At 40.8% G+C, this 15,100-nt stretch overlaps 1 protein-coding gene across 7 annotated transcripts in view; it reads left to right on the top strand.

Annotated features, from left to right (window-relative positions):
• Window positions 1-13,744, top strand: part of LOC129247729 (bridge-like lipid transfer protein family member 1) — a 50,337-nt gene extending 36,593 nt beyond the window's left edge. For 4 of the 7 annotated variants that reach the window (XM_054887007.1, XM_054887003.1, XM_054887004.1 and 1 more), the window contains 9 exons: window positions 44-130; window positions 193-894; window positions 954-1,076; window positions 1,144-3,014; window positions 3,157-4,318; window positions 11,413-12,073; window positions 12,132-12,338; window positions 12,413-12,543; window positions 12,610-13,744. In XM_054887007.1, the coding sequence (XP_054742982.1) occupies window positions 44-130; window positions 193-894; window positions 954-1,076; window positions 1,144-3,014; window positions 3,157-4,318; window positions 11,413-12,073; window positions 12,132-12,338; window positions 12,413-12,543; window positions 12,610-13,302 (5,637 nt within the window). In that variant the 3' untranslated portion in view covers window positions 13,303-13,744. The remainder of the gene's footprint in view (window positions 1-43; window positions 131-192; window positions 895-953; window positions 1,077-1,143; window positions 3,015-3,156; window positions 4,319-11,412; window positions 12,074-12,131; window positions 12,339-12,412; window positions 12,544-12,609) is intronic. The other 3 variants (XM_054887006.1, XM_054887005.1, XM_054887001.1) reach the window with 1 other exon arrangement.
• Window positions 13,745-15,100: the final 1,356 nt, after the last annotated feature.

Below are 15,100 nucleotides of genomic sequence, written 5' to 3'. Positions count from 1 at the left end.
AATTGCGGTAGAGTGGATTTACATATTTGCTTGTTTTTTGCAGAATGAGATGAATTTGCCATCGGAGGCTTGCATTGCGCTGCCTCCAGTGCACGTGAGCGCTGAATATATACCTGAACATCGACAAGAGGTACGCATGCAGGCGTGTAAAACTAAATCTTTTCAAATTTTACCTGACTTATTACTTCCTAGGAGACAGAGCGCGTCGAGGGTATTATATTGCGTCGCGGTGGCTATGTGAATGCCTCAGCAGAGATTGGCGAATTCGAGCGTTGCTTAACAACCGATCTGCTTAATCATTTAGTGTTTGTGCAGAAGGTTTTCATGCGCGAAATCAATGAAGTACTACAAAAAGTGTATGGCGGTGAGAAACCGGTGCCGCTCTGGTCCGAAGATAGTGTAGATACAGCTAGCGTACAAGAGTCCTCACTGAAGCGTATACTCTTTTCCATCAACATATCAATGAAGCGCATACAATTGACCGCTACAACACCTTGTTCGTCAGCGGTGCGCTTTGAGACTGGTACGTTGGAATTGCATTTGTCCAATCGTGTTAAGAATTTGGGTGAAGGCAATGATCGTAAAATGTTTGGCAAGGCCCACATTGATTTCAATCTCTCGCTTGGCCAAATTATACGCAACGTAATTTTCGATGAAGCTGAACCGGAGTTTCAACAGTACGCATTCTTCCACACGACCATCGGCTTGCGTAACGCCTTCCAAGATGAGTTGTTGAATGAAGACAAAGAATTGGTGTTGTTGAAGCTAAAGCGTCCACTGCTCTACATACAGCCGATAGCTGTAGACAAGGCTATTTTGGTGTGGTTGAACTATAAGAATGCTTATGAATATTGGGCGGAGAAGCGGGCCAACTTGAATTATGAAAACTCACAGGTAATTGGTGATGAGCTTTAAAGGTTACACTATTTTCATACGCTTGTTTTTAAACGCAGACTTTTGACCGGGTAGCCTTTGGGCAGATAAGCAATATTGCCGCATCCAATTTATCCACATTGTTTCTACAGTTGACCGTGGAGGATATGGGCATATGTGTGCCATTAAATCAACCTGCAAATGTAAGAAAAATTCGCTTTTGTCAAATTTTATAAAAACTGATTTTAAATTTAAATATATTTTCAATAGCCCTGGAGCACTCGCTCTTTTCATGACTTCGAAAGCAAAGGCGCTGTTGTGATTACCCTAGAAAATACAATTATATCTGCTTGTAACTCCGGCTCGCTTGTATCTAAAGGCAAATTTCAAGGCTTGTGTCTAAGGTTTGCTGATGACTTCGAAACCACACTTGACGATTGGAAACCAAACGCCAATGAGCCCATTATGAATGTGTGTGTCGTCTCTGAGGGCACTTATGAGGTTTGTTCGCGCACCACTGCTGCTAAGAAAATGGAAAACGCCAAATGGCTGCTCAATGTGAAGTGGCAAATGGAAGGTGTGGACATACATCTCGACATAAATATCGGCAAACAACTCTCCTCACTCGGTCACACGCTTACAATGTTGACGGGTTTTGAGGAGGACGATACCAACATGGAATCGCCGGATAGCGACGAAGGCGATCACAGTTGCCGGGACACCTACGTGCGCCGTCGTGAATTTGATAATCTGCCATCGTTCGTGTTCGATCCGACCATCGATTCGAAGAAGCGTTCTTTTATGATGGAAAAGGAAATGGCTGAGCAATTGAAAATTATTAACGATTTGCGCACGCTAGGTGCTTCTCATAATACTGTGGCGCATGAAGAGCGTCGTTTGCAGGAATTGCAAGCGATTTGTTACAAATACTTTCGTCGCGATATGATTCAGAAATGGAAGCGTCCTTCTTTGCGACGTCCAATGAAAACTTCCAGTCGCTCCTATTCATTCATAGGCTCCTCAGGAAATCGCGAACCTGCAGATGATAGTCTGATGCCCGGGCCCTATACCGGGCGTCGCTTGGATCCCATAGCATCTAATGATGAAATTTCCAGTTTACAGAGCACCCCAGTTTCGGGGCACTCAAGAAGCGCTTCGTTAAAAACGTGCCCTGCCAATCGTGTAACCTTCTCCGAATCGATGCGTCAGACCTCGCTACCCAATGCTGACACGGACAGTGAAGATATTGATTGGCGCACACAGGAAGGTCACGGCGAATCGACGCCAAGTGAAATGGATATTGACGGCACCTCGGTGGAAATGCGCAAAAAGCATGGCTACCAACAGAAACAGCAAGAACCTAATATCGATTTTGAACTGGATATTAAAGTACTTGTCAATTCGGGCAAATGTGTGCTGCACACCAAAGAATCTACCGAGGATCGTTTAGTTTTAAGTGGCCCAACAACGGTGAAGACACATAAACGTGAGCGTAGTCTCGGCAATGATTGGGGCAGCCCTACGCCATCACGGCGTCAACGCGATAAAAGCAAGTTGCGCTACAACACCTCGAGCAATGCAATGTTATCTGATCTTACAATATTCCACATTCCCGGCTTGGATGTCAAACTGCACTATCAGTCACGTACAATGAATGATTTGGCGGATAATACACGCAGCGTGAGTGGCGAAAGCCATCATTCAACCGCACGGCGTATGGGCAGCAAACGGGCTTCGTTGTTTGCCTGGATGACGCTACAAAGTATCCCTGAGGAAACCATTATATCGCCACATATTTTGGAGTTCTTAGAACAGACTTTAGAGCCGATACCGACCAAAGTGCCAGATCTTGGTGGTGCGCAAACACCTTCAGCGAACCCGGTTAACTTGGACATATTGCCAACGAATTATGTTACCTACGCATCGTTCCCTGTGGATGTTATTGTGTACTTTCACATGCAACCATCCACCTTCCGCTTCTCCTGCTTACCGGTATCGCGTGTGGAGTGTATGTTGCAGTTGCCCAGCTTGGACATAGTATTCAGCTCTAAGCGTTCGGGCGATGAGGAGCCAGTACAGCAAGAACATGCGCTGGACAAAACCACAGTAGAAAAGGATAAAATGCCCACTGGTGGCTTAAGGTAAGCCGTTTCACTGCTAGCTCACTTAGTTTAGATTAGATTAGGTTAGGTAAGATTAGTGCGGCTGTGCCAGACGATGACACAGTTAAACATGGCTGCCTTTGTAATGATTTCTTTCTAATTTATTTTGTCTTCTTTGTAGTGTGACCGGTTGTCTGGCCGATTTCAATGTCTATATCTTCCATCCTTACGGCGGTAAGAAAACCAATGTCAAAGAGGCCCAATTCTCACCACTCTCCGATAGCGAACGCAAAGATTCTTTGAGCATAAATGTGGAATTTGTGAAATTCCAATTGACGCGTTGCCGTAAAGTGTATGTTGAGCCAGCTGTTATGAGCAAACGTGCCGTGGATCAGTCGCGCGCGGTCATACGTTTTTCGACTATTGTTGATATTGGCAGCGCTTCCTTCAAGTATGATATGCGTCGTCTAACCGAGATCTTAGCTTTTCCAAAGGCTTGGTACCGACGTCGCATAGTGCGTCGACTCTTCCTTGGCGATTTGAGCATGCAACACATGGCCGGCACAGAGCCTGCCACACCCACTGGCACACCATCTACCCCCAAAGATGCCAGCGGCAGCAGTGGCGCTTGCAAGATACCCGGTTATGAATGTGCAAAGTCCCCTGCAGAGGCGTTCTATGGCAAGGACAAAATGCGACTCGATTTCGATTCGCAAACATCTTCACAACAGCAGTCGTCACATACGGGTGCCGTACGTAAACTACGCTCGTTGGGCAAATCTTCAAGTGCGGATTCCTCAAGCACACCGCCATCGGAAAAAAATCAAATTACCGCTTGGGAGACGCTGGTTTTATTCGCTGTAAATTTCACCAAATTAAATGTACAGATGAATATGGGCAATGTGATGGGCAACGTGGTGTGGTTGACCAAGGACTTCCAGTCGGATGGCAGGCTCTCTATTGGCAGTACTGGCTATAAAAATATGTATATTGGTATATATTTGGGTGGATCGTCGCTGGACGCCAAAGGTGGCATAGTCGGTGGTAGCTTTGAAGTGAATAAAATCAATACGCGCTTCCATATTAAGGAAGAATCGGGTGTGGAACCCTACCACACCATACGTTTGAGTTTTATGGCTTTGGAGCTACGACTCGACTATATGGGCACATCGGTATTAATGACGCGTATTAGTTCATTTTCGGCAGCAATGAAAGACGAATGGAAGACGTCGATTAATGCGTTGACAACGACAGATTATGGGGGCAGTGCGGTAACTGTGGGCGTCCACACCACTAAGCCTCGAGCTATCATCTTCATACATGGCGATCTATCTTGGGATCAGGTAGGAATTTACATTTATTTATTGTTTTACTATAAAGTTTATAGTATAAACCCTTCAAAATTATTGGCGGGCGTTTCCACCGCAATAGAGTTAGTTAATTACTAATCTTTATTGGCATTAACCAGTTGACCAGAGCTGTATGTATATTTTTCTTAAGCGTGTCAGCAGCAATTTTAATGTTTATTTGGTTTGCTTGTTAAGCATTGACCTTTTCCAAATAAAATGAGTAATTTGGTATTGTAGTATTTCGTACATTTTTTATCACTTAAGGGGGAGCCTGCTTTAGAGGCTTCAAAAAATCAATTTTTTCGTGGATTTTTTTGGGAAGGAAAGAAATATTCGATTAAAACGAAACTTTCAGGTTTTATTGTTATATATTTCAACAATCTTCTCAATTTTTTTCATTAAAATATATGTCATATTATGCCTGGTGCAAGCATTTTGCCGAGGCGCCTCGAGTGTGCATGTGTCGTGCGGCAGTCGACAGGTCGCAAATTTCAACTGAAACCAAAAACACAAAAAAATGTTTATTTTAGTATAGTATAGCTTCTAGTTAAACCAAAAGTGAGAAATTCAATAATTTTTCGCTAATTGAAAAAAATTTTTTTTTTTTTTTAAAGAAATTTACTTTAGGTTGTTTGAAAAGTGGGTTAATCATAACTTTCTTAAGGTTTTTTAGGTTCAACTAGAAGAGAATTTAGTTCCGAATACAATCAATGTTATCTCGTTTCGATAGGACGTTAAACTTTTTCCCTTTTTCCGCCAATTAGGAAAAATCGTAAAAATAAAAAACCGAGAAATCGCATTTCGGGCGATCCGGCCGCTCGCATACCTGCTCGACGCTTGCTCACAATTTCTTCTGTAACTTCGAAAATATTTTGAATTTGCTCCTGAAAATTTGAGGACACATTCTTGGATAGTTTGGGAAGACATTTATGCAAAAAAAAAAAAATCGATTTTTTGAAGCCTCTAAATCCGGCTCCCCTCTTAAAAATATGCTTACACTCATGGATAATAAAATAGGTGTGCGACATTTGATTCGGATTATAAGTTTTGAAATATTGGTGAAAATTGGCAAAATTTGCATAATTTCTGGACCAAGCTGTTGGATTGTCAGCTAAAATTTTATAAAAAATTAACAGACATTAAATAAACAAAAGAAAAATAGCCGAAATTGGTTACAGTATCGCGCACCTAATTTATTATCCATTAGTGTACGTATATATTTCTGTGATAAACAATGCTATGAGGTTAGGTCCGTTCGGAGAGAGAGTTTCCAACAACAAAATCATGGAAATTTTTAAATCCATCGTATTATTGAAACCTAAGCAGACATTTGCCCACCTCAACTCCATTATCATTATTTGCATAATATTGATACTTCATCACACAAGAAACAGAGTGCTGCTGAAAGATGTATGGGCTGTCACCGCGTACACTATCAATTCAGGGTTTCACTGCCGTCTCTAGAACTTCCATATATGCAGCAGAATTCACGCGAAATCATTGAGTAAAGAAGTGCGGTGACAAGACAAGTCTTTTGTTGCCCACAAATTCGTCAGAAAAAAATTATAACATCTTAGGCGCTTCAGGGTATTTGATTTTGTTGGAAGGCGCTTTCATTGGATGAGTTGCTGTTTTCGTGTTTGCGCCGACATGCAATGTCTTCTGTGTATTCTTCTTCTTAATTGGCGCGATAACCGCTTACGCGATTTTGGCCGAGATTAACAAAGCGCGCCAGTCGTTTCTTTCTCGTGCTAACCGGCGCCAATTGGACACACCAAGTGAAGCCAAGTCCTTCTCCACCTGATCTTTCCAACGCAGAGGAGGCCTTCCTCTTCCTCTGCTACCACCAGCTGGTACCGCATCGAATACTTTCAAAGCCGGAGCGTTTGTATCCATTCGGACGACATGACCCAGCCAACGAAGCCGCTGGATCTTTATTCGCTGCGCTATGCCTATGTCGTCGTAAAGCTCATACAGCTCATCGTTCCATCGTCTGCGATATTCGCCGTTGCCAACGTGAAAAGGTCCAAAAATCTTACGCAGAATCTTTCTCTCGAACACTCCAAGCGTCGCTTCATCGGATGTTGTCATCGTCCAAGCTTCTGCGCCATACGTTAGGACGGGCATGATGAGAGTCTTGTAGAGTGTTAATTTTGTTCGTCGAGAGAGGACTTTACTGCTCAATTGCCTACTTAGTCCAAAGTAGCACTTGTTGGCAAGAGAGATTCTACGTTGGATTTCAAGGCTGACATTGTTATCGGTGTTAATGCTGGTTCCTAAATAAACGAAGTCTTTTACAACCTCAAAATTATAACTGTCAACAGTGACGTGGGTGCCGATACGCGAGTGCGCCGACTGTTTGTTTGAAGACAGGAGGTACTTCGTTTTGTCCTCGTTCACCACCAAACCCATTCGCTTTGCCTCTTTATCCAGTTTGGAGAAGGCAGAACTAACAGCGCGGTTGTTAAGGCCGATGATGTCAATATCATCGGCATACGCCAGCAATTGTACGCTCTTATAAAAAATTGTGCCTGAGCGATTAAGTTCTGCGGCTCGTACGATGCTCTCCAACATCAGGTTAAAGAAGTCACACGACAGCGAGTCACCCTGTCTGAAACCTCGTTTGGTATCAAACGGCTCGGAGAGGTCCTTCCCAATTCTGACGGCGCTGCTGGTGTTGAGCAACGTCATCTTACATAGCCGTATTAGTTTTGCGGGGATACCAAATTCAGACATAGCGGCATACAGGTAACTCCTTTCCGTACTGTCGAATGCAGCTTTGAAGTCGACGAAAAGATGGTGTGTGTCGATTCTCCTTTCATGAGTCTTTTCCAAGATTTGGCGTATTGAGAATATTTGGTCGATGGTAGACTTTCCAGGTCTGAAGCCACACTGATAAGGTCCAATCAGTTGGTTGACGGTGGGTTTCAGCCTTTCACACAATACGCTCGCTAGAACCTTATAGGCGATATTTAGAAGACTAATCCCGCGGTAATTGGCACAAATTGCAGGATCGCCCTTCTTATGGATTGGGCAGAGCACACTTAAATTCCAATCGGCAGGCATGCTTTCATCCGACCATATTCTGCATAGGAGCTGATGCATGCACCTTACCAGCTCCTCGCCGCCATGTTTGAATAGCTCAGCCGGCAGTCCGTCGGCGCCCGCGGCTTTGTTGTTCTTTAGCCGTGATATTGCTATTCTCACCTCGTCATGGTCGGGTAACGGAACGACAATTCCGTCGTCAACGATTGGGGTATCGGGATCTTCACATTCTCTATGACATGCGCAGCTGTCACCGTTTAACAGGTTCGAGAAGTGTTCCCTCCATAATTTAAGATTGCTCTGTACGTCAGTCACCAGATCGCCGTCTTTGTTCTTACAGGACAACGCCCCGGTCTTAAAACCTTCTGTAAGCCGCCGAACTTTCTGGTAAAATTTTCGGGCGTTGTTTCTATTGGCCAGCATCTCAAGCTCCTCGCACTCACGTATTTCGGCCTCTCGTTTCTTCTGTCGGATAATACGTCTCTCTTCCTTTTTCAGCTCTCTGTAGCGATCCCACATGGCTCGCGTTGCGCCCGATCGCAGCGTGGCTCTATAGGCGGCATCTTTTCTTTCGGCGGCAGCATGACATTCCTCGTCGTACCAGTTGTTTTTTCGGGCTCGCCGGAATCCGATTTCTTCTTCGGCGGCGGTACGTAGGGAACGAGAAATGTTGCTCCATTGCTCGCGCATGCCGGTGTGTTGGGCAGTGCTCTCCGAGAGCAGGAGTGAGAGTCGAGTGGCGAATCTTCTGGCTGTCTGTTGTGATTGCAGCTTTTCGATGTCGAACATTCTTTGCGTAGGTAGATGTACGTTTTTTGCTGCACAGAGGCGTGTGCGCAGTTTGGCTGCAACAAGGTAATGATCCGAGTCGATGTTGGGTCCTCGGATCGTACGTACATCTAATACACTAGAAGCGTGTCTTCCATCTATCACAACATGATCGATCTGGTTTCGCGTTTTTCGATCTGGAGACAGCCAGGTAGCTTGGTGAATCTTCTTATGCTGGAATCTGGTGCTACAGACTACCATGTTTCGGGCCCCGGCGAAGTCGATCAGCCTCTGTCCGTTACCGGATGTTTCGTTGTGCAGGCTGAATTTTCCGACTGTGGGACCAAAAATTCCCTCCTTGCCCACCCTGGCGTTGAAGTCGCCAAGCACGATTTTTATGTCGTGGCGGGGGCAGCGCTCATAGGAACGTTCCAAGCGCTCATAGAAAGAATCCTTGGTCGCATCGTCCTTCTCTTCCGTCGGGGCGTGGGCGCAAATTAGCGAGATGTTAAAAAATCGCGATTTGATGCGGATTGTTGCGAGACGCTCGTCCACCGGAGTGAACGACAGTACTTGGCGACGAAGTCTCTCTCCCACAACAAATCCGACACCGAATTTGCGCTCCTTTACATGGCAGCTGTAGTAGACGTCGCAAGGTCCTATGTTTTTCTTACCTTGCCCCGTCCATCGCATCTCTTGGATGGCAGTGATGTCAGCCTTTACTCTCACGAGGACATCAACCAGCCGGGCAGAGGCACCTTCCCCATTAAGGGACCGGACATTCCAGGTGCATGCCCTCAAATCGTATTCCTTATTTCGTTTGCAGGGGTCGTCATCAGTGTTGGGAGTTCTCATCCGAGGCTTTGTTGCTGTTTTCATTGGGGGGGCTTTTTAAGTGGCGGGTCCCAAACCCAGCGCACAACCAGCTATGCTGGGATGCTTCGCCTTCTCACTTTAGCTCACTCCCGAACGGCTGTTCGGAAGCTAACCAGAGGATACGTGGGCTAATCCCGGACGTTGTGAGCTGCTTGAACCATATGTAGAAGAATCGTCCTGGCCACTCCCAAGTGAATGGCGATCAGTAACTTTCCCCACTTGCGTGGACTTCTACACATGGAACCATCCTGTGTATTACGTAGGCCTTATATCGAAGATCTTAATGGACAACTCGACGCATAAGACCCCTCGCAAGGGCTCTCATTGATTTTGAAGGGTCCTCGTCAATGGTCGATTCTGCAGATAAATTCTGCAGATCAAACAGTGTCAGAACGTTCCTCGTATTTTTCGCGTTTTTCAACAGATTCTGCATTGCCACCCGATGCTTGTAATACATGGCGAATCTGATGAACGAATGAATGGGGTGCAATTAAGAAAAGTCGAGATCTCTAAATCGGTGTGATTGGCACCTCTAGCGACGATAACTGCATGTCTCTTCATTTCTGAGTTAAGTTGTAGTCCTCCATGTCTTATTTGAAAAAGAGCAAACGAAAAACAATGGTTTCGGGAAGTTATAGCCACCTACACTTCCCCAAATACTATATGCACCCCGTACAGGATTGCCCATATTCGACGGACCCATGTGTTTTTTCCAATCGACGAGGCTTGTCCGCAGGCAACAATCTTTGCGTCCATTGAATCTTATACGGGAATAAATGCAAATATTCCAGATGATTCACATTTAAGTTTTATCGGGGAGAAGTGGCGTTAAATACCACTTTAACAAGCTTATTTCGATTTTGATATAATTTTGCATACTTAGCCTTGAAAAGAGAAATATCTTTCACATACAGTGGAGGTTAAAATAAAAGCAGCGCTATAAATTACCAAGTGCCCATCGTTTCCACGACAGTCGGTTCTACGTTACCGAAACGACCCGGATTTATATCCGGCCAAGGACTGTCACTCCAGCAGCATTCCCCGTATATAAGTATGGGGAATGTTTATGCTGCTAGAACAACAACCAAGTGCCCATTGGGGGTTTTTTTTGTTATTTAATTTTTTCTGTTTTTTGTTATTTATTTTTTAATTAATTTTTTACATTTTTGTTATTTATTTTTATTTTTTTGTTATTTTTTTATTTTTCTTAAATTTATTTCATACTACAACGAAAACCACACATACTTTGTACACAATTAAAAAAAAACTAACAACTTTTCATCGAAATTTAAAATTTTTTTGTCAGAGTTGTCAGAAAAATTGTGGATATGCAGTTTTATATATTAGCCCCTTAAATTTCAGTCCAACAAAGAGAAAGTTTAAAGTGACGCAGAATTCAGGTAGATTTTTGATAAGTTTTTTTTGTTAATTTATTTCTTTTGTTAATTTTTTTTATATTTGAATAACGACAACAAAAACATTCTACCAAAATTGAATGGGTTACAAAACCGCATATCCAGAATTTTTCTAAAAATTTTCAACTAAAAAGAATTTTCTTTGAATTTGATACAAAGTTTGAAAATTTGAGTTTAATGGTTTTGTTGTAGTATGAAATAAAAAATAAAATAATATATAAAATAAATAAAACAAACTAAAAAAACAACAAAAAAAAACTTTTAAATATCAAAAAATAAAAAAATTTTAAATATTAAGAAAAAAAAAAATAAAAAACAAAATAACAAAAGATAAAAAATATTAAATATTTAAATATTAAGAAGAAAAGAACAAAAAAATATATAATATTTAAATATTAAGTAAAAAAGGATTTTCTTTTGATTTTCTACAAAGTTCGAAAATTTGAGTTTTATGGTTTTGTTGAAGTATGAACTATATTTTTATAATAAATTAAAAAAAAAAAATTAAAAAAAAAATAAATAATAAAAAAAAAAATAACAAAAAATAAATAAATAATAAAAAAAGTAAATAATAAAGAAATAATAAAGAAAAAATAAAATAAAAAATAACAAATATAAAGAAATATTTAAATATTAAGGAAAACAAAACAAAAAAGGAAAAAATTACACAAAATAAAAAAATATTAAATATTAAATAAAAAAAGAAGAAATTAATAATTAAATATTTTGAATAAATATTTTGATCGCCACTGTAGGTGTGTTAAAATGGGTATGCGCAGTCTCATTCCAAGTGTGATAAATTTACCTACACGTGGCGCTTAAAAAACTATCTCTATTTTATAGTCTCTGTGTGATGCCGTTTCCAAGATTCGTTCTTGGCAAAGGTCGCCCTTCCTGTCTGCTTCAGTTTCATAAAAGTTTTGCTTTTATGATATAAGACAGACTTATTGTAATAAATAATTTTTCTTTCTCAATTTTTTTTAGCTACAAATAATGATTTCAAAATCCACCACAGCTGATTTGCTAAAAATGTATTACAAACTCGAAGAATTCTTCACTCAGCAATTCAAATCGTCGAAGCGTGTATTTTCTAGCCTCGAGCCACGTTTGCATGAGCGCAATGCGAGCATGAAGCGCAGACAGAACCGCGACAAGAAGAAAGCCACAACCAATGGCGCTGCTGATCCTGTAGCCGCTAATCTGCCCGACCTCAGCAACACCGATGCGCGGCATCATCGCCACTGGCAGAAACCTTTGGAGCAGGCCATCGGTCTTGTTGTACCGACTTTGGTGACGCGTCTACCACGCAACGGCAACGTACTTGGTGGTACTGTGGAACTGCACGGTAACAACATTTCGCTGGCCTGCTTCCACGGCATCAACTTCAAGTCAAAATCGTGGGCTTTGTTCAGTTTAAAATCGCCCTCAATAAATTTTGCCACGGAAGCGCATCAAGCACAGGATACACACGACGTGTTTGTAACGCAGACGCTCACATCGTGCTTGGGCCAAACGACTGAGGTGCAGCAGCAAAATCACTCCATGGCTATTGTCAGCAGGATAACACGCAACATTATCTTTCCGCCGCAATTCAAGACGCTGAACGAGTGGTTCCACTATGCGTTTGCTAATAGCGAAATTGATTGTGAGTAATTGAACGGTGATTTTTATTTTACTTTTTTCACATTACACTTACATCATAGCGGTTGATCGTTTCCCTATATTGGAACGTGATCGTGAGATTGCTTCGAACTCTATAGAGCGTACGCGTGCGGCAGGCGCTAGCGCAAGCAGTTCCTCGAAAACGCAGGAACACAATCACAACCGCGAGGTTATTTTTGCGCTACCCAGTTTACAGCTGAACTTCAAGACTGAACACAGACAAGGCGCAAGCACGCCGGAACCGACAGGTAAATAAACCCACAAAGCAAATATTGCACTCAAACAGCCTTTGTAATATGTTTTTCTTTACTGCCCCCCACAGAAACTAAGCCAGAGGTGCTCTGCAGTTTCATAACCGAATTCGATGATCATATATTTGTGACCGTTGATGCCGATGCATTCTTCTTCCTGCACGATTTGATAACATCGTATGTTAAGGAGAAAGAAAAAGTCGTATGTTGCCATATAATCCTTGGTCAAACTTCCAATTTTTATTAAAAAATTGTTTTTTTTTATCAGATTGGCGCCCAGTCGGTACGCGCCGCTTCGCCAAATTTATCACAAAACTTGAGGAGCCAATTAAAACCCTATGTCACCGACGAAATACTCAAAGATGCAAATAAAGCGTCGTCATCGTCCAATTCGGGTATTAATTCCGCAACTAATCTCGCTGCGGCCAGTAATACGTCCATTAACGTTTCGAATAATACATTAGATCAGAGCAGTTTACATTCCATCAGCAATAGCAAAACGAATGTTGCCGCTGCTTTTTGTGTTGACACTAAAGATGCTGCCACATTTGCATCGACTTCACCATCAACATCAACAGCAGCAGCAGTTGGTGGTCTTACTTCGCCCACTGGCAACACATCAACGTCGAATGCGGCCAATGGTGGCGGCGGCACAAATGGCAATCCTATAGATTTGGAATCATTTGTGCGTGATTGGCGTCATTTTGAATGCCAAACGTGGCATCTGGAACCGACTGTGCGACTGCTCTCGTGGGCAGGCAAATCTATTGAGCCATATGGTATTGACTACATATTGAATAAGCTTGGTTTTGCGCATGCCCGCACAACCATACCAAAGTGGTTGCAGCGCGGCTTCATGGATCCGCTGGATAAGGTGCAAGCGCTGATGATGCTGCAGCTGCTGACAATGGTGCGAGAAAATAAAGTGGAGAATGCACCAAAATCGAAATCGTCAAAATAATTTAATCTTAATTTAAATATAATTTAAGTAATAGCGAGATATTAGGTTATATTTGAGTGTAAACGGTATAGCAAGATTTAATTAGAATGTGAACAGTAGAACAAGATTTAATTAGTCTTGTATGTTTGATGTGTGATGCTGTGAATATGCGAAGTTTTGTAAATGACTAGCGCGAATTCGTTTTTCTGAATTTTTTTTTTAATGAAAATTATGCAATACTTAAAGTATTATTGAAAGTGTAATATTTTTCTTCGAAATTTTTTGCATAATATTTATTTTGTTGGAATTTCGTAGTGTGATAAGTAAATTGTTGATTATGTTTTTCTAAAATTGTGGAATGTGTAAGCGTCAAATTTTAATGCAATTGTAGTTTATTGCAATTTTCAATTAGTATATACGAATAATCGATAAAAAAACATACATACTTATAACAAATATTATACATCTGAGGAAACTCAATGAATAAATAATATGCAATAAAACATAATTATTGAATACGTATTTTTTTTAATTAAAAAAAGAAAATAGAGGGCCTCAACAGTTTTAAAGGGCTATATACAGTATGAGTTTTCAAAAAATGGATTTATTTTTTTTTCTTAATGTACATTTATTTAAGAATATAGTACACAGAAAATTTAATATCGTGCCGGTGAATATTTTCGAAGTTACACACAAATTTGAAAAGGAGTTTCAGAGTGCTTGAAAGTGCTTTTCAAGCTTTAAGGGGTTATACTCGTATACCTTGTGTTGGACTAAAAAATCGAAATTTTTTTATGGCATATTCTAAAAGTACATCATCTTAAAAAAATATAAATTCAAAAAATCATAAAGATCGGAGCACTAGAACGAAAGTTACAGACCGTGGAAGTGCGCGACCTTATCCATAAATGAAGTGCACGCAAAACTTTAGACGCGATTATCTCGAAGTCGTGTTTTTTGAAAATTACCGTCGCGTTGATCATTATTTATCAAAAACTATTTGACCGATTTGCATAAACTTTTTTTTCAATTATTCGAAGTTATAACCTTGTGAATCTGAACGGTTCACTTTTTATAAATAAATATTTGCATAGTTCGCTGGAATCAATTTTTTTTTAATTTTTCAGCCCCTCAAAAACCGTTTTTTTGGTGCAAAGCGGTTTTCATATCGAGAAACACTTTTTTTTGGGTAAATAAACCGTTCAGATTCACTAAAAAACATTTTTCTACAAGAATCATTTAATTTTTTTGATTTCAGTTGATCTGCTCATGCGCTACCGTGATCACTGCAAGCCTCTTCTAAAAAACGGCGTTTCGGGGGAGGGGTGATATCTACAATAAATAATATAATTTTTTAGAATAAAAACACCAAAATGTATTCATCGAGAGTTACCCTTCGGTATGATATATGCCACATTTGAATAAAGGTTCTAAAAATATTTAAAAAAAATTATGACAATCGTCCATATATAACCAGCAAGGTATATAAACCCTTAAACGCGTTTTTCTCAAAATGCTGTTCTTAAAGTCGGTGACCAACATTACTCGAAAACGGCTACACCGATTGGTCTCAAATTTTAACACGAGCTTCTTAAATATATTTTTTAGTAAATAATCGAAGATTTTTTCTCACCGATATATATTTTTTTATAAACAATTTAAGGCGGAAATTTTGGTCAAAAATCGATTTTTTTTGAGAAACCGCCATTTTGTCAAAAAAATTTATTTTGCTTATTCCTTCGATTTATTACAGACTTAACATTACTTTAATGAAACCTGTTTGGTTTTTTAATTTCAGAGGATCCAGTTCAGAGACATA

The sequence above is a fragment of the Anastrepha obliqua genome, chromosome 5 (assembly GCF_027943255.1).
Source record: "Anastrepha obliqua isolate idAnaObli1 chromosome 5, idAnaObli1_1.0, whole genome shotgun sequence".
Classification (NCBI taxonomy): Eukaryota; Metazoa; Arthropoda; class Insecta; order Diptera; family Tephritidae; genus Anastrepha; species Anastrepha obliqua.
The sequence above is the reverse complement of the archived record's forward strand: the minus strand, read 5'-3'. Positions and strand labels throughout refer to the sequence as shown.